This window comes from Symphodus melops (genome assembly GCF_947650265.1).
Source record: "Symphodus melops genome assembly, chromosome: 10".
Lineage (NCBI taxonomy): Eukaryota > Metazoa > Chordata > Actinopteri > Labriformes > Labridae > Symphodus > Symphodus melops.
Window position 1 is genome coordinate 27,107,310 of NC_136700.1, and position 23,808 is coordinate 27,131,117.

Here is a 23,808-nt window from a genome sequence, read left to right on the forward strand (position 1 = left end):
AACAAATGGAAGCAAAGTTTAAACATTTTGACCAGAAGGGCGTGGGTCCAAGGTTACAACTGAACTGTTTAAAAGTTGAAGGAAACCTCTAGGAAGAGTTTACTTGAACAAATCTTAATATGTTTGTGTTGTTTATACTCCTCTTTGGCAAATATTCTTATACAAGTAAAAACAATGACCAAATGTGCACCGGTTCACAGGAGGTCGTGGGATCAGACACAGTAGGTTGTGGGCAAGGACACGGAAGGTCGTGGGCTAGGACACAAGAGGTCGTGGCCGAGGACACAGGAGGTCGTGGCCGAGGACACAAGAGGTCGTGGGCAAGGACACAAGAGGTCGTGGGCAAGGACACAGGAGGTCGTGGCCGAGGACACAGGAGGTCGTGTGATGATAGACAGGAGGTTGTGAACATAATAACTTCATTTTATAAATTAAGTTTTAATGTGCTCAAGTGCAAAGTCTTATCAGAGGGAATTTCTCAGTTGCCTTAAGCCTCTAAACACATCTACAATCGATTGTCTGAAGAAGAATTTGGATTTGATTCACCTATGCTAGGTGAGGGTGGGCGTGAAAACAGAGTATTTTTGTGATCAGAGATGTTCCAATAACCAGATTTACTTAAAAACCGGCTCTGAACCTAGAAAGAAACCGTACCACACTTTTATTTATTGTCTCTTTGAGAGTATTCATAAACATGTGCAGAAGACCAGTCGCTCACTCTTTGTCCCTGGCCCGCTCTCTCTCTCTGTTTCTAGAGATCCTCTACAACAGCAGTAGCTCAGCTTGCAGCCCCTCAGACCTGCTGTGTCCTTTTTAAATAAAACCATTCAAAAGGTGTAACTGTAGTTACAGAAAGGCACCCCAATGGAGGCAGCAAAGAGCGGCTCATTGTGTGCAAGATAACTGAATTCCCGAGAAGCGGGTCGATTAAAGTCTGTGTTAATATACGATAATTTCTGATTGGTGCATAGACTCTTGTTCTTTCTGATCTTTGACCCAGACGTTCAGGCTCCAGGCTGGCTTTGGAACATCTCTTATCATAACAAGTGGTCATTTTTAAATAAACATGTTTTTTTTAATTTGTATTAATATATATCTATATCAACAGAAACATACTTCATTAAGATGCACTAACAGTAAAAACTCTAAGTGATCAGATGGGTTCATTTAAAACATTCTGATTTGGTCTACAGAGTTTAAGTCCCCCCCCCCCCCCCCCCCACCCCCTTTGCCAAAGACCTGCAGGTGAGTGGAGTTGTTTCAGTAGACCTGCAGGTGAGTGGAGTTGTGTCAGTAGACCTGCAGGTGAGTCTCAGTAGACCTGCAGGTGAGTCCTGCTCTCCAGTGAAATGCTACGCAGTCGCCACCAGATTCCAGTTTAGCAGCCTGTCAGGAGAGACACTGATGGCGCACAGCAGAGGCTATTCCCACACCAGTGGAGACGGAGGCATCTCAGATGGTTGAGCCACTGTGGAGCTGTGGGCGGAGACATCAAAGGGGGCGGAGTAAATACAAGTCTATCACGTAACCATGTTCAGAAAATACTCACCAGGTATGAGTGAGACATTAAAGACGCCGCACAACCACAGCTTACAAATGATGTGCTCACCTTGTAAACCTGTGCTTGTTAAATTAAGTATTCAATAAATAAATTATCATGAATAAATAATTAAGTCAAGTCAGTACTTTAAAAACTACTGCAGAATGAAATGTGTGTGTGTGTGTGTGTGTATGTCAGGAATGCCTGCTGTTACATTGGTGCTTCCAGAATCTGTTTTCCTGTTTGCAGGAACAATCAGGAAGAGATAAAATGAACCAGGGGATTGGCCCTGTGGCTCTGCTCTCCATGTGTGAGTTTGGAACAAGTCTGGTGCAGCAGGTCTGACTGTGATTGGTTCCTGTGACCCCCCCCCCCCTAACCGCTCATTCTATGAGCACAACGCGATCAGGCAGAATTTAGGACCTACTTCAAAAATCAGTGAGCTTCTCAAAAATGGGCCATAAATTGCAGGTGTCTGCCCAGCGTGTAGGTGGAGGTGTTGTGTGGAGCATGGCTGCATGCTGCATGGTGAGCAGTACCTGATGAAGCTTTTAAAAGCAGCCGACTGAGGGTTGATGCAGAGAGGCACTCGACTCCCCTTCTGCTGCTCCAGAATGAACTGATGGATGATCTCTGTTAAAAAACATAGAGCAACCACAGAAGTGTCTCATTAAACATTCCAATGTTCAGATGAGTCTATAATCTAATGAAACTAGTGTCTTCTTCTGAACGGTCTCAATCACAATCAGTTAAAACCAGAAGAGATGAGACTTCATGTTTCCAGTGACAACTTGTTTTAAATCAGAAATTCTAGATTGGATTTATTCGGACTGAAAGCGGGTACAAGAACCCCATTAAGCAGGACTGCACAGACCACCATGTGAAGTGCATCAGGTCCAACATTATAGTGAAGTCATAAAACATGAACGCCTTGTTAACACGTCATGCCCGTCTCCAGAAGGAGGTCGTAATGTCTATCCCCTGAGCTCTATGTTGATGTGACCTCTCTATGACCTCACTGTGCTGATGTGACCTCTCTGTGCGTATGTGTGACCTCTCTGTGACCTCCCAATGCTGATGTGACCGCTCTGTGCGTATGTGTGACCTCTCTGTGACCTCCCAATGCTGATGTGACCTCTCTGTGCGTATGTGTGACCTCTCTGTGACCTCCCAATGCTGATGTGACCTCCCATTGCTGATGTGACCTCTCTGTGACCTCTCTGTGCTGATGTGACCTCTCTGTGATGATGTGACCTCCCTGTGACCTCTCTGTGCTGATGTGACCTCTCTGTGCTGATGTGACCTCCCTGTGACCTCTGTGATCTCTCTGTGCTGATGCGACCTCTTTGTGCTGATGTGACCTCCCTGTGACCTTTGTGCTGATGTGACCTCTCTGTGCTAATGTGACCTCCCTGTGACCTCCCTGTGACCTCTCTGTGCTGATGTGACCTCTCTGTGACCTCTCTGTGCTGATGTGACTTTCCTGTGACCTCTCTGTGCTGATGTGACCTCCCTGTGACCTCTCTGTGCTGATGTGACTTTCCTGTGACCTCACTGTGCTGATGTGACCTCTCTGTGACCTCTCCGTGCTGATGTGACTGCTCAGAGAACCTGTTAAACACTGACCTTTGACCTGTCTCACAGAGCTCAGGTTCTTCTCGAAGCCGTCATCAAACTTGGGGTTGGTGACAGGCTCGAAGTCACTGGTGTAAACGCGGCCGGACGCTGTGGTGTAGCAGCACTTGCACATGCAGGTGTGGTATCTCAGGCGACCTTCATCCAGGTATGGGTGAGCCAGGGCATCTTTCGCTGAAATCCGCTTCAACTGGATGAAAACACCACAGATCAAGATTTACACCTCATACTGTGCAGATATCTTCAGAGAGGAGCAGTCAGTGCTGCTGAATGCAGCAGGTTGATTAAAGCACGGAGATGGTAGAGGTGGCGTGCAGACAGTCTATGGTGGTGAATAAAGGTCACCACCCCCTCCAAGTTGCTCCAGGTGAATTCTCCTGATTATATCCTGCAGCCTTCTCACATCACTGAGTGAGTGAGTGAGCGAGCGAGCTTCATTACAGACACAGAAACAGGTCTATGCAGAGCAGAAGGACTCACCGGATCAAACACCAGCATCCTGCAGAGGAGGTGAACCGCTTCATGGGTCGCCTGGCTCGACAGAGTGTAGAGAACAGGAAGTGATGGCTGCAGACGAGACAGGATACACATCAAATCTCTCCCCCTCACCTCCTCCCCCGGACCATCCCTCACCTCCTCCCCCGGACCAACCCTCACCTCCTCCCCCGGACCAACCCTCACCTCCTCCCCCGGACCAACCCTCACCTACTCCCCCTGACCAACCCTCACCTCCTCCCCCGGACCAACCCTCACCTCCTCCCTCACCTCCTCCCCCTGACCAACCCTCACCTCCTCCCTCATCTCCTCCCCCTGACCAACCCTCACCTCCTCCCTCACCTCCTCCCCCGGACCAACCCTCACCTCCTCCCTCACCTCCTCCCCCTGACCAACCCTCACCTCCTCCCTCATCTCCTCCCCCTGACCAACCCTCACCTCCTCCCTCACCTCCTCCCCCTGACCAACCCTCACCTCCTCCCCCTGACCAACCCTCACCTCCTCCCCCGGACCAACCCTCACCTCCTCCCTCACCTCCTCCCCCTGACCAACCCTCACCTCCTCCCTCACCTCCTCCCCCGGACCAACCCTCACCTCCTCCCTCACCTCCTCCCCCTGACCAACCCTCACCTCCTCCCCCTGACCAACCCTCACCTCCTCCCTCACCTCCTCCCCCGGACCAACCCTCACCTCCTCCCTCACCTCCTCCCCAGGACCAACCCTCACCTCCTCCCTCATCTCCTCCCCAGGACCAACCATCACCTCCTCCCCCGGACCACCTGAAGACAGTGCTCACCTGTTTGTGAGGCCCTCTGAGGATGTGAGCGCGAGCTCCTTCACACGCCGTCCTCATCGCCTCCAGACACGGTGTCCCCAACAGGTCTGTGATCAAATCCAGCTACAGACACACACAATAAAATTCTGAAATCGAACTTCCTGTTTGACATAAACCACAACGACGGCTCAGGCACCTTTAACTGGTCAATTGTTGTTTTGCAAAAGTTGAAGTTAACCCCTGCACACAGTCTAAATTGCATTCTGTCCTCAGAGGTTACCTGCTGGATCGGGCTCTGGGCCTGGAAGAGGATTCGTCGGCCCAGCAGCTCAGCGAAGATGCAACCCACAGACCAGATATCGATGGAGTTGGAATAGTGGCGGCTCCCCATGAGGATCTCAGGAGCACGATAGTACTGTGTCACCACTTCCTGAGTCATGTGGCGTGACTCGTCTGTCTCCTCCACCCGGGCCAAGCCAAAGTCACAAATCTGGAGGAGGATCAGGTGTTAGAGGAGCATTTTCATTCACAAAGTCCCTTTCACCCGTCTGTTACTCATCAGTAACACTGAGGTCAACGTACCGGGTCTCTTTGGGTGATCTGGCTTCACTGATGTACTTGTTGCTCTTGATAAAAAGTAGTACTGTGCTTCACTTTTTATTGACCTGTCAAAAGCTTTTGACACTGTGGACCATGCTGTTTTAAAGCATAGGCTTCTTTGTTTGAGTCTGTCAGATCATGTAGTTTCTTGGTTCACAAATTACTTGAGTGACAGGACCCAGTGTATTAAACATGATGGTCTGCTTTCTGAATTTGTGAGCGTCCAAAAGGGGGTGCCACAGGGCTCAATATTAGGCCCCCTCCTGTTCATCATGTACATTAATGATTTGGGAAAAAATATGTTGGATGCTAATATGCATCTTTACGCTGACGACACCATTATTTACTGTTTTGGATCAACTCCTGCTAAAGCTGTTGAATCCCTGCAAAAATCCTTCAACGTGGTCCAGCACACACTCCTGCAGCTTAAACTAGTCCTCAACACAGATAAGACTAAACTAATGTTGTTCTCAAACAATAAGGAAGCACCTCAAGCTGTTCCCACAGTGTCCACTCTTGAGGGAAATGTCATAGAGTTGGTTTATAAATACAAATATCTTGGTGTCTTGCTTGATGACACCCTCTCCTTCAAGCTCCATATTGAGAAACTTGTGAAGAAACTGAAACTTAAATTGGGTTTCTTCTTCCGAAATAAATTCTGTTTCTCTTTTGAGGTGAAACAGCGGCTGGTTACTGCAACTTTTTTATCCATTTTAGATTATGGAGACCTGCTATATATGAATGCCTCAGCTAAATGTCTCAGCAAGATTGATGCTGTATACCATGCTTCTCTCAGATTTGTTGCTAATTGTGGAGGCCGGACTCATCATTGTGAACTGTGTTCCCGAGTGGGATGGCCTTCTTTGTCCACCAGGAGGCTAAGACACTGGTGCACTTTTATTTACAAGGCCATGCTTGGGCTCCTGCCCTCATACATCTGTGACCTTATTGTACGGAGAAGTATTGATTCTTACAGTTTGCGTTCCAATGATCAGTTGTTGCTGTCTGTTCCATTTGCCCGGACAGAACTGGGAAAAAAGGCTTTTTTCCACTCCGCTCCTTCTACATGCTACAAAAAGACTGGAAAATAACTGAACTGATTTCTTTAAATGCTTTTAAATTCAAGCTGAGAGAACTTGAGACACACTCCTTTACTTGTAACTGTTTTATTACTCATTGTCTTTTATCATTTTAATTTCTGTTAATTGTCTGTATGTTGTGAGTCTGATTGTGTATGTATGTATGTTTGCTGCCTCTTGGCCAGGACTCCCTTGAAAAAGAGGTTTTTAATCTCAATGGGATTTTTCCTGGATAAATAAAGGTTAAACAAAATAAAAAACTGATCCTGACAGAAGAGACTTACCCTGTTGGTCTACTTCAGGTTAGTCTGTTGGTCTATTGCAGGTTGGTCTGTTGGTCTACTTCAGGTTAGTCTGTTGGTCTACTTCAGGTTAGTCTGTTGGTCTACTTCAGGTTAGTCTGTTGGTCTATTGCAGGTTAGTCTGTTGGTCTATTGCAGGTTAGTCTGTTGGTCTATTGCAGGTTAGTCTGTTGGTCTACTTCAGGTTAGTCTGTTGGTCTATTGCAGGTTGGTCTGTTGGTCTATTGCAGGTTAGTCTGTTGGTCTACTTCAGGTTAGTCTGTTGGTCTATTGCAGGTTAGTCTGTTGGTCTATTGCAGGTTAGTCTGTTGGTCTATTGCAGGTTAGTCTGTTGGTCTACTTCAGGTTAGTCTGTTGGTCTATTGCAGGTTGGTCTGTTGGTCTATTGCAGGTTAGTCTGTTGGTCTACTTCAGGTTAGTCTGTTGGTCTACTTCAGGTTAGTCTGTTGGTCTATTGCAGGTTAGTCTGTTGGTCTATTGCAGGTTAGTCTGTTGGTCTACTTCAGGTTAGTCTGTTGGTCTACTTCAGGTTAGTCTGTTGGTCTATTGCAGGTTAGTCTGTTGGTCTATTGCAGGTTAGTCTGTTGGTCTACTTCAGGTTAGTCTGTTGGTCTATTGCAGGTTAGTCTGTTGGTCTATTGCAGGTTAGTCTGTTGGTCTATTGCAGGTTAGTCTGTTGGTCTATTGCAGGTTAGTCTGTTGGTCTATTGCAGGTTAGTCTGTTGGTCTATTGCAGGTTAGTCTGTTGGTCTATTGCAGGTTAGTCTGTTGGTCTATTGCAGGTTAGTCTGTTGGTGTGTAGGTCTGTTGCCGTGTTTCACATTGCACTTACCTTGAGCACACAGTTGCTGTTGACCAGGAGGTTGCCAGGTTTGATGTCTCGGTGCAGGATGCCGGCAGAGTGAAGATATTTCAGCCCTGGTGGAGGAAGACCACAGACGGTTACATGATCCGGTCTACAGGTGTCTCACATCTATCATCATGAGTCTGACACGTGAGGAGGAGACACTCATACCTCGTAGGATCTGGTAGAGGAACACTTTGGCATGGTCTGCGCTCAGAGGCTGCGGTGAGACGATGATCTTATGGAGGTCACTTTGCATCAGTTCAGTCACCACATAGCTGACGGTCACAGAGTTAAGGGTCAAAACCAACAAATAGGAAGAAGTTGTTTGACTTGAGCAGCTGATTGGGTAGAAATAAACTACTAGGATTAAGAGGAAGTGCTGATGAATATCTCGTCTTCACTCTCTGCACAGAGAGACCCCCGTTAAGTTTTTCCTCTGAAAGGATTTTGATGTCTTGATAAGCAGAAAGTTGCAGAGTTGGCAGGAAAAATCCATTTTTATTTTGTTGTACTTTATTGATCTATTGTAATTAGGTTAGGCTGAAACACCTGTGCACTGACGGAGAGACATCAGAGTGACGGAGCTGGCGCTCCAGGGTTGTAGGGGGGTGGATTCAGTGCCTTGCTCAAGGAAGCCCCTGCAGTGCTCAGGACGTGGTCTGGCACCTTTCAAATTTCCAGATTTGGTCCACACCAGGCCTTGAACCGGCAACCCTTCAGTTCCCAACCCAAGTCCCTACAGACTGAGCTACTGCCGCCCCCAAACTTGATGTGGTGGAGCCGTTTCGGATGACAGCGAGTTTCAGAATCATTGTTCTATTCACAGGAAGTCCAGAGTTCTGCTACTATCCTATCCTACCCTTCTTTCTGCATCTTATCCCATTTCAAGCTCAGCTCAGTTTAGCAGATGGCTGTTCATCATGATCCGGGTCTGTTGAAGATTTCTGCCTGTTAAAGGGAAGTTTGTTCTTCTATGACGGATTCAGCTGGGCCATAAGTAAGGTCTTTTACCTGCTTTTTATAATGAGCATGGTCTTGTTACCTGCTCTTTGTAATGTGAACAGTCAAACAGGAAGCTCCTCAACCTGCTGTTTGTAAAGAGATAACAGCTGTTCTGAATTGACTCTATACAAATAAATATTGATCAACAAAAGGATGCATTTCTTCAAAGTAGTCGACGTGTGGAGGCTGCAGCATGTCCAGAGCAGAGAGCACCTGAGGAGACAGTTACCAACAGGTATTAGCTCACCTGTTCAATCACACACAACCTTTATATGCACACATGTACATGTTCTCTGATCACTCACTCGCCGCCAGCAGACAGTGATGTCATCACAGCTGACACGTGCAGCTTAACGCCACAGAGGATCAAAAATAATAATGGTATAACATTCAGTGATCAATGTATGATGGGAAACATTGAGCGCTCTCTAAAGATCTGTCTCAGACCTCCTGGATCCAGATCCCTGATCCACGTTGCTTTATGCTAGTAAGGCCTTTCTGAGTACTTACGTTTTCGTGTTTGAAGAAGCACAGCATCTTCAGCTCCCGGAAAACTCTCTTACAGGAAACGAGGTTCTGGAAGACATTGGGCATCTTTTTGAGGGCGACTCGCTTCCCGTCCCTGGGATCCGTCACAGACCTGGTGAAGAGGAAACGCAGAAGACGAATCATGGAAGAGACAGACGCCTAGTTTAGCTTCTCTGTATCAACCTGTGTGTGCAAAGCATGGAGAGGCGGCTCTGCCCGGCTGGATGGGATGGACGGATGAAGGGAAAGGACAGATGTTCAAAGCTTCCCCCAGTCATCAGCGTTAGCACCGCCTCTGCTCGACAAACTGCCTTCATGCAGCCAGCACTCGGCTGCTCGTCACATAAATACAGCTCGATGAAGAGACGTGTGATTAACGAAACTGAAGCTTCTTCTTCAACAAACACGTTAAAGAGCGGACCTCCACTCACGCGGTGCTCTTTTTCTCCAGTCAACATCATGACCCTCCTCACGTGATCCCAATGACATCACTATCCCCTCATTCAGTCTTTAACGGACTCCATTTAAGATCTGTCCAACAAAGTCAGAACCTTGTCAGATGATCTGACTTTGTCAGACCCCCCCCCCCCCCCCGGTCTGAGAGGGTCACGAGTGAACAAACATCTTAGAGCATTTCATTGGACGGCTAGTAATAATCAACCCTGGTTGTTTCTTTTAAATGTTGACTCAGAACTCCATCCATTGATGACACCAGGTCAAAGGTCATGAAGGATCAGTTCAAATCAACAACACAATGAAACGTGGTTCAAACTGAGACTGGTGATCTTTTTAGTGCTGAGAGGACGATCTGGTCCTCGTGAGGAACACAGCAGGTGGAAGTAAGACGCTTCAGCTTCACACATAGCAGCCCCGACCTGTCCCATGTAACCTTCAGTGAACCTTTAAATCGGATCAGAGCAGGAAACAGATGGCAGCAGGCTAAGATCCAAGCTTCAAGACGACGCCACGCTCCAAACACGACTAATAAGCTCACGCTCTCCAACATCAGGCACGTTAGGGTTAACCACGTCTGCTTTTTACCTCTTAACAGTTAGAACACTTTCCAAGGTGGGGTTCTACTCTGACACGTACAATGGATACATGGATAGGGTGAGGGTCTGTTCATGTATGGAGAGCAGATCTGAGATCCTCTCTGACTGAGAGTAACTGATGTGGAGTCTGTTCATGATTTAAAGCTATGAGCTGTGGAAAGGCAACACTTTTCTTTTCAGATTTTAGACACATAAGGAAGCTTTGACGGGTTCTGGACTTAACCAGGACTTAAACTAGCTTCAGACACTCCAGAGTACAGGGGGACCTGGGTCACCTGAAACATTTAAAGACCTTTTTCAAGCCAACAGTCCGATACTAGAGAATGCTGTCTACTCAGCACACACAATAACTCACCAGTGTGAAAATGTTACACACTATTTCCACACCACCTTTTCATGGACACAAATAATCGGATAAGAAAGTTTGTTTTCACCACTGCGGCACCACCATCTGTCCGACAGTACAAAACAAAAAGACCTGACCCAGTTCGTCCCGCTGGTCTGGACTGGACAGAGTCACACTGGTCTGTCCTGCACAGAGTCACGCTGGTCTGTCCTGGACAGAGTCACCCTGGTCTGGACTGGACAGAGTCACCCTGGACTGAACTGGACAGAGTCACCCTGGTCTGTCCTGCACAGAGTCACCTTGGTCTGGACTGGACAGAGTCACCCTGGTCTGTCCTGCACAGAGTCACCTTGGTCTGGACTGGACAGAGTCACCCTGGTCTGTCCTGCACAGAGTCACGCTGGTCTGGACTGGACAGAGTCACCCTGGTCTGTCCTGCACAGAGTCACGCTGGTCTATCCTGCACAGAGTCACGCTGGTCTGTCCTGGACAGAGTTACCCTGGTCTGAACTGGACAGAGTCACCCTGGTCTAAACTGGACAGAGTCACGCTGGTCTGTCCTGGACAGAGTCACCCTGGTCTGAACTGGACAGAGTCACGCTGGTCTGTCCTGCACAGAGTCACCTTGGTCTGGACTGGACAGAGTCACCCTGGTCTGTCCTGCACAGAGTCACGCTGGTCTATCCTGCACAGAGTCACGCTGGTCTGTCCTGGACAGAGTTACCCTGGTCTGAACTGGACAGAGTCACCCTGGTCTAAACTGGACAGAGTCACGCTGGTCTGTCCTGGACAGAGTCACCCTGGTCTGAACTGGACAGAGTCACGCTGGTCTGGTCTGGACAGAGTCACACTGGTCTGGACTGGACAGAGTTACCCTGGTCTGTCCTGGACAGAGTCACCCTGGTCTGGACTGGACAGAGTCACGCTGGTCTGGACTGCACAGAGTCACCCTGGTCTGGACTGCACAGAGTCACGCTCGTCTGTCCTGGACAGAGTCACGCTCGTCTGTCCTGGACAGAGTCACGCTGGTCTGGACAGGACAGAGTCACCCTGGTCTGGACAGGACAGAGTCACGCTGGTCTGTCCTGCACAGAGTCACGCTGGTCTGTCCTGCACAGAGTCACGCTGGTCTGGACTGCACAGAGTCACGCTGGTCTGTCCTGGACAGAGTCACGCTCGTCTGTCCTGAACAGAGTCACGCTCATCTGTCCTGGACAGAGTCACGCTCATCTGTCCTGGACAGAGTCACGCTGGTCTGGACAGGACAGAGTCACGCTGGTCTGTCCTGCACAGAGTCACGCTGGTCTGTCCTGCACAGAGTCACGCTGGTCTGGACTGGACAGAGTCACGCTGGTCTGTCCTGCACAGAGTCACGCTGGTCTGGACTGGACAGAGTCACGCTGGTCTGGACTGGACAGAGTCACGCTGGTCTGGACTGGACAGAGTCACGCTGGTCTGTCCTGCACAGAGTCACGCTGGTCTGCCCTGGACAGAGTCACGCTCGTCTGCCCTGGACAGAGTCACGCTCGTCTGCCCTGGACAGAGTCACCCTGGTTTGTCCTGGACAGAGTCACGCTGGTCTGGACTGGACAGAGTCACGCTCGTCTGTCCTGCACAGAGTCACCCTGGTCTGGACAGGACAGAGTCACGCTGGTCTGTCCTGCACAGAGTCACGCTGGTCTGTCCTGCACAGAGTCACGCTGGTCTGGACTGGACAGAGTTACCCTGGTCTGGACTGCACAGAATCACGCTGGTCTGTCCTGCACAGAGTCACGCTGGTCTGGACTGGACAGAGTCACCCTGGTCTGGACTGCACAGAGTCACGCTGGTCTGGACTGGACAGAGTCACCCTGGTCTGGACTGCACAGAGTCACCCTGGTCTGGACTGGACAGAGTCACCCTGGTCTGTCCTGCACAGAGTCACGCTGGTCTGGACTGCACAGAGTCACGCTGGTCTGGACTGGACAGAGTTACCCTGGTCTGGACTGCACAGAGTCACGCTGGTCTGGACTGCACAGAGTCACGCTGGTCTGGACTGCACAGAGTCACGCTGGTCTGGACTGCACAGAGTCACCCTGGTCTGTCCTGGACAGAGTTACCCTGGTCTGTCCTGCACAGAGTCACCCTGGACTGGACAGAGTTACCCTGGTCTGGACAGCACAGAGTCACACACGTTGCCACAGTGCCTGTAACCTTTGAATTGAAACATGAATGGAGGGCAGTGAACCTACCAGACGACCCCAAACGCTCCATATCCGATGGGTCTGTCGGGCTCTATGTCGAGCTGCTGCTGGAGGTGCTGCTGCTGCTGGTGCTGATGGTGCTGATGAGCTTTGACAGCAGTAGCGGCTTGAATCTGTGCGGGAGCCACGGCCGCCGCCGGCCCCGGGGCTTGACCGGGGGCCGGAGAGGGAAAGTACGGCTGCTGCTGGCTGGGGTTAAGCATCACCGCTGCCGCAACAGCTGCCGTAGAGCCGTGCTGTTGGACCGAGTGCACGGCGGCGGCAGAACCCGGATGCTGCAGGTGATGCTGGCCTGTGTGGTGGTGGTGCATGTGGGAAGGTGGGAGGTGCTGCAGCTGGTGGTGGTGATGCGGGTGATGGGCAGCCACTGCTGAGGAGCCACCGTTGTAAGCAGCCATCATTTTTGAAACATTTGCAGCTGATGTGCCACAAAGAGCCATAAAATGAAGCAGAAAGCGTCTGAAGTGATGATAATGGCTACCAGGCTGCAACACGACCACTACAGGAACATGTAGGAATCAGGTCTGGCCTTTAAACGGTCCAACAACAGCTCCTATGGGCCAGCAGGGAGTCCCTCCTTATCATAATACCAACAAGGATCTGACCCACTTCCTCTAGATAAATGTCAGTGCCTGCTCACCATCAGGCTGCATATCATGAAGCAGAGCATCGAGGAACCCTGACGAATCAGGACAGTGAGGAGGAAACAACCCGCGCCCCCCCTCAGTGAATGAACTGTGTTTGGCTCTAGAAGTCCGTCATGATGGAGGGGGCGCCGCCGTCCTCCTGAGGAGCCTCAGTCAGATTTGTCACATGAGGGTGCACTCATCCATACACTCTGCTCCGGGCCTCCACACGGCATCTATCCCCCCCCCACCCTCCCCCCGACCCGAGTCCACAGAGCCTCGCTTTAATCTCCGGGCCGTGTTCAAAGCTGCTGATCCGGTGCAGAGGAAGTGTTTCCCAGGCCAGGCCACAAAACAACAGCAGGCTCAGGCCTCGGCCGTCCACCGCGCTCACATATTATTACCCCGAGACTCCGAGCCGTGCGCCCTCAGCCGGACCCACACGGAGCTTCCTGCATGACCCACAACACGGGAGAGACAATCGGGGAGACTACTTCCACCCCTCATCTACAGCAGCCCTGTTTTCGGTCTGTGTCCTCCCCCGGAAAGGAAACACCTGCAGGGAGGCTTAAACAGTGAATCCTGTTAGTGCGGGATCAGTTCTCCTGCTGTTGCCAGGAGCTGGACAGGAGACGGCGGTGCTCAGCTGACAGCTTGGAGCTGATCTGCGTCCGTGTTCTCCTCAAATCAGAACAACAGTCCGGCCCTCCGTCCGTGTCTCCGGGTGCAGGGAGGAGGACGCTCCCCCGGCTGACGCGCTTCTCTCGCGGCCCTCGGTGCTCCGTGGAGCCGCCGACACGAGCCAAGTGTTGGTCACACGGTAACTACGACGAACAGTCGCTCCAACATGGTGATCAAAACCTCAGCTGCTCGGTGCTGAGTGTCTTGCTGAGGGCTGATACCGGACGACCGGCTCTTCGAACCGACTCCTTTTTGACCACAACGAACCGGATCTCACATGAGACATTTATTCTTAAAAATGATCAAAGCTTTTAATACAACATTAAATATGGAGCTAACACACTAAAATAACTTATTCTTATTACAAGAACAAATAGGTCTGCTAATCTTGGTCAGCTCTTTTGTAGTTTTGGTTTGTCACAGAACTACAAAAGTTACTGATAACGACACGACTAACCTTGAAATGATTTTTATGACTTCAACATCTCGCTTAAATACGTCACAGTGGGATCTGACACTAAAATCCCCTCTCCTTGCATCGCCACCCATGGAAACACAGGTGTTTCATTTAGACGACAGAGGGACTATTTTGAAAAGGTGGGAGAATATGTCCTCTTTAATATTAAATAATCAATCATTTAATGGTGAATTATAAAATGTAAAAGTGGTTGTAAATAAATACAGAACCGTTTCGGAGCTGAGGGAGCCAAATGACACACTCTCTGAAAAGAGTCTAAAATCCCACCACATAGGATTAGACAGCACGACCAGCCAATCAGCTACAGCAGCGTGATGACATCACAGTAAGCTCCCTGACTGTCAGCGCGTGCAGCCTGTGACGGCGTGAGCTGCTCAGAGAGCCTGGTCACGACGTGTAGTTTGAAGTACCGTAATAAACTAAAACAACAACATTGGATGAGCGTAAATAAATACTGATACAGGTCTGTGGTGACGTTACAAGCAGAAGAAGAACTGAGGCTATTTGTATAACAGACTTTACAAAGAGCAGGTATAAGACCATGCTCATTGTTACCTTACTTACCAGCTTAATCCATCATAGAAGAAACAACTGCAGACTCTACCTCCTGTAGTTTAGAGACTGTAGGTACCAGCAGGTCTGATAACTGCAGACTCTACCTCCTGTAGTTTAGAGACTGTAGGTACCAGCAGGTCTGATAACTGCAGACTCTACCTCCTGTAGTTTAGAGACTGTAGGTACCAGCAGGTCTGATAACTGCAGACTCTACCTCCTGTAGTTTAGAGACTGTAGGTACCAGCAGGTCTGATAACTGCAGACTCTACCTCCTGTAGTTTAGAGACTGTAGGTACCAGCAGGTCTGATAACTGCAGACTCTACCACCTGTAGTTTAGAGACTGGAGGTACCAGCAGGTCTGATAACTGCAGACTCTACCTCCTGTAGTTTAGAGACTGTAGGTACCAGCAGGTCTGATAACTGCAGACTCTACCTCCTGTAGGACATTTAGAGACAGCTACTTTAAATGACTGGGGTACATAACCTGCTGCTAAAGATATATTGATCATATCTAGTATGGAGCTGCTAACTAGAGGAAAGACTTCCTTAAACAACTTGGTTGGGATTGGATCTAAAAGACAGGTTGACGGTTTAGACGCAGAAATAATCGAGTTTAGTTCTGAGAGGTTAAATGGAGAAAAACAGTCGAGGTTAGTGTCAGAAATTGGAGCCGTTTCTGCTGTATCTGAATTATAGGAGGAATCTGCACTAAGTAAAGGTGGTAGGTTGCTAATTTTGTCTCTAATGTTTAGAATTGTATCATTAAAAAAGCTGATGAAATCATTCCTGCTAAGGGCTAAAGGAATAGATGAATGAACTATGACTCTCTGTCAGCCTGGCTACAGTGCTGAAGAGGTATCTAGGGTTGTTTTTATTTTCTTCGATAAGAGACGAGTAATAGGCCGTGCGGGCCTGCCGTAGAGCTTTCATATATCTATTATGACTATCTGGACAAATTAAACGAGATTCTATCGTTTTGGCGGAGCGCCAAATTCTTTCACATTTACGTGACGTTAGTTTTAGAGTACGGGTTTCTAAATTGTACCATGGAGCTGATCTCTGTCGTTTGATTGGCTTCTGTTTTAGGGGGGCGATTGAATCCAGAGTAACTCTAAGTGAATCCACCGCACTATCTACAAACTGATCTAACTGAGAGGGACTAAAGTGATTATAGGAGTTTCAACTAGGTTAGAGGATGGTACTGAAACAAAGGCAGCTGAAATAGCTTCCTTAAATCGTCTGATATCAGAGAAATTGAGATCTTGAAAAACTGTCACGTTAATTTCAGTGCCATAAACTAGAACAAGGTCCAGGGTGTGGTTAAATGGATGAGTAGGTTTGTTTACACCCTGGGTGAAGCCAATAGAGTCCAATAGTGACATGAAGGCTGTCATGAACAACATCCACACCACCTACATCAATTCTTCTATCACTGCTAAGGACTATGTTTGATTCAGAATGTGGGCCAGGAGGGCGGTAAACTACAACAACAAGACTAGACTGGATGTTAAACACTGAGTGCAAGACTTTCACTTATAAGAAGAGTCCAAAAGCACTACTGCTTTAAAGGTCTTCTTTCTTTTCTTTTCTTTTTTAATTGGTATGTTACAGTATTTTCACTTCCCAGACTTCAGTCAACGTGTCCTGAAGAGGTTTGTGTGAGCGGTTTATTTTGAAAGGTCCGGCCGGATGTCTTGCTGTTTTCATTCAACCTCTAAGTGTAACTTGACGAAGTCCCCCCCCTTTCAGTCTGTCCACTGACTGCCACGTCGAGCCCAGAGGAGGACCAGTTGAGTTTGAACTAGCTTTAGTTCTGTGTAGGACCGGTCCGGATCCAGGACACTGGGACAGTACCTGCAGGACATTCCAGAACAGATCCCGGCTCGGCTCTGCCTGTAAGTTTGACTTCGTGTCGGCTTTCAAGAACCGTCAGCAGTTTTCAGTCCAGCTCAGATTTCAGAAAGTTCCCCTGCTTTAAGTGACCGAGGGAGGGCAACATTCACCTGGATGCACGTGAAGGCCACAGGTGTGACTGTGAGAAATACATTAGAAGGGTTGGTCCTGTCACGCGCAGGGTCCTGATGGTCCTAAAGTTCGCTACATGTCATTACTTTACAAACACAGTCTAGCCGTGACGTCATCACGTGCCCAGATGAGATTTAACGTGGATTTAAACTCCACACAAACTCCGTAACTCCGAGCATACAAGAAGCGCGTGAACGCATCACTAGAACGTGATCTTCCTTGCTGCGTTCAGGTGTTGCTCGGATGGTCCAAGTTTCCGAGTTGGGAAGTTGTTCTTTCGGCTTCAGTGTGGTCACGTGGTTTTAGTTCAGAAGGTCTGAATGACGTAACAACAAAAAACGGCGCTGCTGTTACGAAGAAGATCATCGGTGAAATGTGTCTGTTAATACTTGAATCAGTACGTTTACATTTCCGTAACAGCCCCCCCTCCTCCCCCACGTGATGACGATTCTGACCTCACGTTGTGAAGTCGGGCAGTCTTTCCCGAGCATGTTTCTGTGATGTGTTCAGGTACTCTTGACTCACACTGCATGTGTTACTGTGATGTGTTCAGGTGCTCTTAACTCACACAGCATGTGTCACTGTGTTGTGTTCAGGTGCATCATGAGGCAGCTGAAAGGAAAAGCCAAAAAGGAAACGTCAAAGGACAAGAAGGAGCGTAAGGCGGCCATGCAGGAAGCCCGGCAGCAGGTGGCCACCATCGTCCTGCCCACGCTGGCCGTGGTCGTGCTGCTCATCGTTCTGTTTGTCTACGTGGCTACGAGACCTGACGCCATGGAGTGAAGAGCTACTCGGATAAAGGTGCTGAGTGGTGTGTGACGAAGGACATGAACCCTCCAAAGTGAGTTTCTTTGCTTTAAGTAGCTGCAGAAGAAGAAATGCGACGGAGCAGAGAAGCGGCTGCTCCGCCGCGCCGTCAACTGAAGAAGATGTCCAGATTCCTCCTGCTCACTTCGAAGCAGCCACATTTTTATTAGAACCAAAGACTGGAGCGCACGTGAGCAGTGAGGAGAGAGAAACCAGGATTTCTACGTCTGCATCTCGTGTTGAATGTAACTCGCTCCCTTGCAGCTCTGAAGATGGCGACGTGTCCGTGACCTCGGAGCCTCTTCTGTGATCTTCTCATAAAGTGCCTTCACTGAAACTGTAGCCGAGTTATTTCAGCTCAATAAAGTCATTTTTCATGTTTTTGTTTTGTTTGTTTAATTCATCTGTGATTCATTCTTTTCCTCAACGTCAAATACCGAGCGCTGAGCTTCAGCGAGCCTATCGAGGAGTCTGAGGAGAGATTCAGGATCATGGACAGAAACGTCTTACTGAGGAGGCGGCGGTGACCCTGTTGCTAGGTATGACACATTTTCTTTGGTTAAAAAAAAAAAGAGAGAAATAAAGTCAATTATAGAATCTGGTCAGACATTGAGTCATTATGAACACTTTGAATTATCATCAGTGTGTACGACGTTTTTATGAAATCTGCAAGATGAACTCACACAGCCGCTCATGCTGCAGCTTCTTCACCAGCTGATCGTGACATCATCAGGTGAAGAGTCTGAATGAGTGATTGGATGAACCCGTGGAGGTGACCACATGTAAAGAAACGTGTGTGTTCAGAAACACTCTTTGGAGAACATTAGTTTGCATGTCAGCTCGAGTCCTCCCCACAGTTTGACTCCTGAGCAGCTCTTTAGGGGTTAACACACTGTGAATAACTTTCATCTTTACATCGTCTCGTCTGACCTTTAAGGGGAAACTCTGAGGCCTTGTTCACATTTCACCTCCAAGTCTGATTTTTAGCTCCGATTGTAGTTTGATTTCTTTTGCCAGTCTGAACACAAAAATCCACGAGATCAGATTTTTTCCAAATCTGATTCAAACCACATACTGAGGTGGCTCTGAATCTGATTCAAACCACATACTGAGGTGGCTTTGAATCTGATTCAAACCACATACTGAGGTGGCTTTGAATCTGATTCAAACCACATACTGAGGTGGCTTTGAATCTGATTCAAACCACATACTGAGGTGGCTTTGAATCTGATTCAAACCACATACTGAGGTGGCTTTGAATCGGATTCAAACCACATACTGAGGTGGCTCTGAATCTGATTCAAACCACATACTGAGGTGGCTTTGAATCGGATTCAAACCACATACTGAGGTGGCTTTGAATCTGATTCAAATCGGATTTGGGTGGCAGTGTGAACAAAGTCTCAGAGCGACTGAGTACTAATGTTTATCTCACAATGAGAAGATCGGGGTCTCAGAATTACGACAGGTTTCTTTTTTTTCTTTTTTCCATCGGTGAAAGAGATGCGCTTTACGTAACAGAACGTGACGCGTCACTATGCAACGTCACAAACTGTTGTTTTTATTTAATATCCAAGGTTGAACGACGTGACGTCAGAGACTAAAGACCAGCGAGCGTAGACCTTTCATATATTTAAAATTTTGATTGTACATTTATTTACTACAAACCACAAACATGGAATCCCAACAGCCGAGAATCTATACTGAGAGGACTTTACAGACTTTACATCCTGTGGTGTCCTGCGTGAAGAAACCATGAAAGTACGGACGCACTCAGAATAGAAGAGTAGCTACAAACAGTGTTCATCTTCCCCGTTGAATGAGTCCTTTCCTTTTCCTGATGCACCCTTTGTGGTCGTGTCGTCATCGATGAGCCGGCTGTGAGCGGGACTCGCTCGATGCGTTCTCTCAAACCTGTTTTTGTAAAACGACGAGCTAATAAAGTGCAAAGAGTGCAAAGTGTTTCCAGTGTCGGCTGGTCTTTCTTGGAGCACACAGTGAAAACACCAAATAAAGAGGAGATGCAGCAGATCCCAGGATCCAGGAGGGGGAGGAGTCTGCCGAGAATCCTCAACCATACTTTGTGCATGGTGGGGTTATTGAAGAGGCTAATTGGGGTCCAATGTTTATGAAGTACTTATTAAATTCGCTCACAATATTGTTTGGATTTTCGATTTTGTCATCATTTAAAATAAAGCTCTGTGGTAGCACATTTTCTTTTGAGTTCCTTCCAAGTACATCATTGATGGTACACCAGAGAGCTTTAGTGTTTGTCCTGTTTTTTTCAAGTTGTGCACTGAAGTATTTTTTTTTCTTATAATGTTAGTAAGTTTGTTTTTGTATCTTTTGTACTTATTTTCTGTTTCTCTTGTTCTTTTTGTTAAGAAAACCTTGTTCAGTGAATTCTTTTTCTTACATGCATTTGCTAAACCCGTAGTCATCCGGGACTCATTTCCTTTTTTACTTTCGATTTTGGACAGTGCAGGTCGTCGAGGGTCATAAAAGTTCTTAAGAAAAACTTATAAGCTGCTTCCACATTTGTTTCTTCCAAGAGAGGCTCCCAGTTTTGTTCTGCTAAACTTACTTTAAAGGCGTTCAACGCGTTAACACTTGACAATCTAATACATTTAGTAACACGAGTTATATCATCTTTGGTTTTCCTATTTTTTAGGTTATACAGAACAAACACAGGTAAGTGATCACTTACGTCAGTTACTAGAATCCCACTTGGAAGATCTTTGCTGAGAACATTTGTGAATATATTATCGATTAGTGAACAGCTGTATGTAGTTATTCGTGTTGGTCTAGTTTTTTAGGATACAAGGACAGGCTGTAAAGAGTATTTAAGACATTTTCCGAGGGCCTGTGAACTTTGGTTTTAAATAGATCAATGTTAAAATCTCCGCAAATAAACACTTCCCTTTGACCCAATTTCCAAAATAATCCCTCCATATAATCTGTGAAGGTGTCAATTTTAGCGAAATCAGCGGGCATAGTTAGGTGTATACCCGGGGCCAGAGCAGGCATAGTTAGGTGTATACCCGGGGCCAGAGCGGGTATAGTTAGGTGTATACCCGGGGCCAAAGCGGGTATAGTTAGGTGTATACCCGGGGCCAGAGCGGGTATAGTTAAGTGTATACCCGGGGCCAGAGCGGGTATAGTTAGGTGTATACCCGGGGCCAGAGCGGGTATAGTTAGGTGTATACCCGGGGCCAAAGCGGGTATAGTTAGGTGTATACCCGGGGCCAGAGCGGGTATAGTTAGGTGTATACCCGGGGCCAAAGCGGGTATAGTTAGGTGTATACCCGGGGCCAGAGCGGGCATAGTTAGGTGTATACCCGGGGCCAGAGCGGGTATAGTTAGGTGTATACCCGGGGCCAGAGCGGGCATAGTTAGGTGTATACCCGGGGCCAAAGCGGGTATAGTTAGGTGTATACCCGGGGCCAGAGCGGGCATAGTTAGGTGTATACCCGGGGCCAGAGCGGGTATAGTTAGGTGTATACCCGGGGCCAGAGCGGGCATAGTTAGGTGTATACCCGGGGCCAGAGCGGGCATAGTTAGGTGTATACCCGGGGCCAGAGCGGGCATAGTTAGGTGTATACCCGGGGCCAGAGCGGGCATAGTTAGGTGTATACCCGGGGCCAGAGCGGGTATAGTTAGGTGTATACCCGGGGCCAGAGCGGGTATAGTTAGGTGTATACCCCGGGCCAAAGCGGGTATAGTTAGGTGTATACCCGGGGCCAGAGCGGGTATAGTTAGGTGTATACCCGGGGCCAAAGCGGGTATAGTTAGGTGTATACCCGGGGCCAGAGCGGGCATAGTTAGGTGTATACCCGGGGCCAGAGCGGGTATAGTTAGGTGTATACCCAGGGCCAGAGCGGGCATAGTTAGGTGCATACCCGGGGCCAGAGCGGGCATAGTTAGGTGTATACCCGGGGCCAGAGCGGGCATAGTTAGGTGTATACCCGGGGCCAGAGCGGGCATAGTTAGGTGTATACCCGGGGCCAGAGCGGGTATAGTTAGGTGTATACCCGGGGCCAGAGCGGGCATAGTTAGGTGTATACCCGGGGCCAGAGCGGGCATAGTTAGGTGTATACCCGAGGCCAGAGCGGGCATAGTTAGGTGTATACCCGGGGCCAGAGCGGGCATAGTTAGGTGTATACCCGGGGCCAGAGCGGGCATAGTTAGGTGTATACCAGATAGATAGATAGATAGATAGATAGATAGATAGATAGATAGATAGATAGATAGATAGATAGATAGATACTTTATTGATCCCGAGGGAAATTCAAGGCATCCAGTAGCAGTATACAGACAGGCAGGACACAAGACATTAGTTACAATACACACCCGCTCTCCCCCCTCCCCTCTGTATACAAAATCCCCCAAACAAGATTTAGCAGCCCCTATGTGACTAAGAATAAACATAATTACATGTTAAACCTGTGCAGTTAGCATTAGCAGTTAGACTTAAACATATATAGCATAATGTACATAACCTGTGAGGAGAGAAAAACATGTGTTGGTTAAAAGAGACCTGTAAACAGTTAAAGAGCCTTAGAAACAAAGTGCTGACCTTCTAGAAACTAGTTCCATGTGCATGTACAGAGGTGTTTGAGCTTATGCCAGAGGTGTGAGTACAGTCGTTAAACAGTCAATGCAGGAATGTAAATTGGCTCACCAACTTAAAGGAGCAGTGATTTGCATTAAGTGTCCTAGACAATATGGTGAAACCAGGAGTGGTTAGGGTAATTATCGTTAAGTACCCAACTATTGAGGAGCAGATTAGCATTAAGTGTTGGAGACAATAGAGTGAAACTTGACCTAATTAGGGTGATCATGTCAACCATTACAGATGTAGCATAACACAACAGTAGGATGAAACCAGACATGAATTAGGGTGATTATCTTTAAAGTGACCAGTGCTCAGTAAGGTGACTATCAATATGCATTACAGTGTCCAACTGGGGCTGACTCTGAGGTCAGCAGTGCAGGTGAGGAGTGAGAAAAAAGTGAAAAAAGATTCCAGGGGTCACCGTGCACTTCTTCCTTGCCGTGACAGTGAAGTGTTGTACAGTCTTATGGCCTATAGGGGGACAAAAGAGTTCTTGAGTCTGTCCGTGGAGCACGACTGTGACAGCAGTCTGTCGCTGAACATGCTCCTCTGCCCGGTGAAGGTGCTGTGCAGAGGGTGGTGTGTGTTGTCCATGATGGAGAGCATTTTGTCCAGAGACCTCCTCTCTACCACTGTCACCAGTGAGTCCAGCTCTGTACCCACCACAGAGCCGGCCCTCCTCACCAGTCTGTCCAGGCGTGCTGCGTCCCTCTTCTTGCAGCTTCCTCCCCAGCACACCACGGCGTAGAAGAGGACGCTGGACACCACAGACTGGTAGAACATCTGCAGCAGCTTTTTGCAGATGTTGAAGGACCCCAGCCTTCTCAGGAAGTACAGACGACTCTGTCCCTTCCTGCAGGTAGTGTCCATGTTAGGCGACCAGTCCAGCTTGTCATCCAGCTGCAGCCCCAGGTACCCGTAGGTCCTGACCACCTCCACGTCGACCCCGCCGATGGAAACAGGTTCAAGATGTGGTTTCTTCCTTCGGAAGTCCACCACCATCTCCTTGGTCTTGGAGGTGTTTAGCTGCAGATGGTTGGCACTGCACCACGTCACAAAGTCCTCGATCAGGCTCCTGTACTCCTCCTCCTGTCCATCCCTGACACAAGCAACTATCGCAGTGTCGTCCGAGTATTTCTGCATGTGGCATAGCTCAGAGTTATACTGGAAGTCCGAGGTGTACAGGGTGAACAGGACGGGGGAGAGCACAGTCCCCTGTGGTGCTCCGGTGCTGCTGACCACAGTGTCAGATGTGCAGTCCTTCAGTCTGACGTACTGTGGTCTCTCTGTGAGGTAGTCCGTGATCCACCTCACCAGGTGCGAGTCCACCCTCATCTCGGTCAGCTTGTCTCTCAGTAGGAGGGGATGGATGGTGTCGAAAGCGCTTGAGAAATCAAAGAACATGATTCTCATCACGCTGCTCCCTTTGTCCAGATGAGAGTAAGCCCTGTGTAGAAGATAGAGGATGGCATCGTCCACGCCCACCTTTGCCTGGTATGCAAACTGCAGGGGATCCTGTGCGTGTTGTACCTGGGGTCTGAGGTGTTGGAGCAGCAGCCGTTCGAAGGTCTTCATA

The 23,808-nt window shown here is 48.4% G+C and overlaps 2 protein-coding genes across 3 annotated transcripts; one reads left to right on the top strand and one right to left on the bottom strand.

The window, feature by feature from the left end:
- Positions 1-422: 422 nt before the first annotated feature.
- Positions 423-14,171, bottom strand: nlk2 (nemo-like kinase, type 2). Its single transcript, XM_079353739.1, has 11 exons — positions 12,433-14,171; positions 8,786-8,915; positions 8,433-8,488; positions 7,442-7,548; positions 7,259-7,344; positions 4,726-4,935; positions 4,467-4,568; positions 3,656-3,742; positions 3,167-3,365; positions 2,080-2,173; positions 423-1,476 (listed from the first exon to the last, which is right to left on the bottom strand). Exons 1-11 carry the CDS (start codon positions 12,882-12,884, stop codon positions 1,422-1,424), a joined length of 1,578 nt encoding a protein of 525 aa, XP_079209865.1. The 5' UTR covers positions 12,885-14,171; the 3' UTR covers positions 423-1,421.
- A 2,272-nt stretch (positions 14,172-16,443) lies between these two features.
- Positions 16,444-17,999, top strand: smco4 (single-pass membrane protein with coiled-coil domains 4). Of its 2 annotated transcripts, none has more exons than XR_013779996.1 (2): positions 16,444-16,680; positions 17,231-17,400. XR_013779996.1 is itself a non-coding variant. In XM_079354225.1 (2 exons), exon 2 carries the CDS (start codon positions 17,414-17,416, stop codon positions 17,591-17,593), a length of 180 nt encoding a protein of 59 aa, XP_079210351.1. In that variant the 5' UTR covers positions 16,464-16,680; positions 17,407-17,413; the 3' UTR covers positions 17,594-17,999. The 2 variants fall into 2 exon arrangements, 1 of the variants encoding a protein (XP_079210351.1); XM_079354225.1 differs by lacking the exon at positions 17,231-17,400 and adding an exon at positions 17,407-17,999 and having other exon boundaries at positions 16,464-16,680.
- The last annotated feature ends 5,809 nt before the right edge of the window (positions 18,000-23,808 follow it).

Excerpts from the sequence above, each read along its gene's own strand:
- nlk2 (XM_079353739.1), bottom strand. The coding sequence starts at position 12,884 with ATGGCTCTTTGTGGCACATCAGCTGCAAATGTTTCAAAAATGATGGCT. Across the intron at positions 3,743-4,466 it reads TCAGAGGGCCTCACAAACAG|CCATCACTTCCTGTTCTCTA; the intron begins GTGAGCACTGTC and ends TCTCGTCTGCAG. Across the intron at positions 1,477-2,079 it reads GCTTTTAAAAGCTTCATCAG|CTCCACAGTGGCTCAACCAT; the intron begins GTACTGCTCACC and ends CTCCGCCCACAG.
- smco4 (XM_079354225.1), top strand. The coding sequence starts at position 17,414 with ATGAGGCAGCTGAAAGGAAAAGCCAAAAAGGAAACGTCAAAGGACAAG.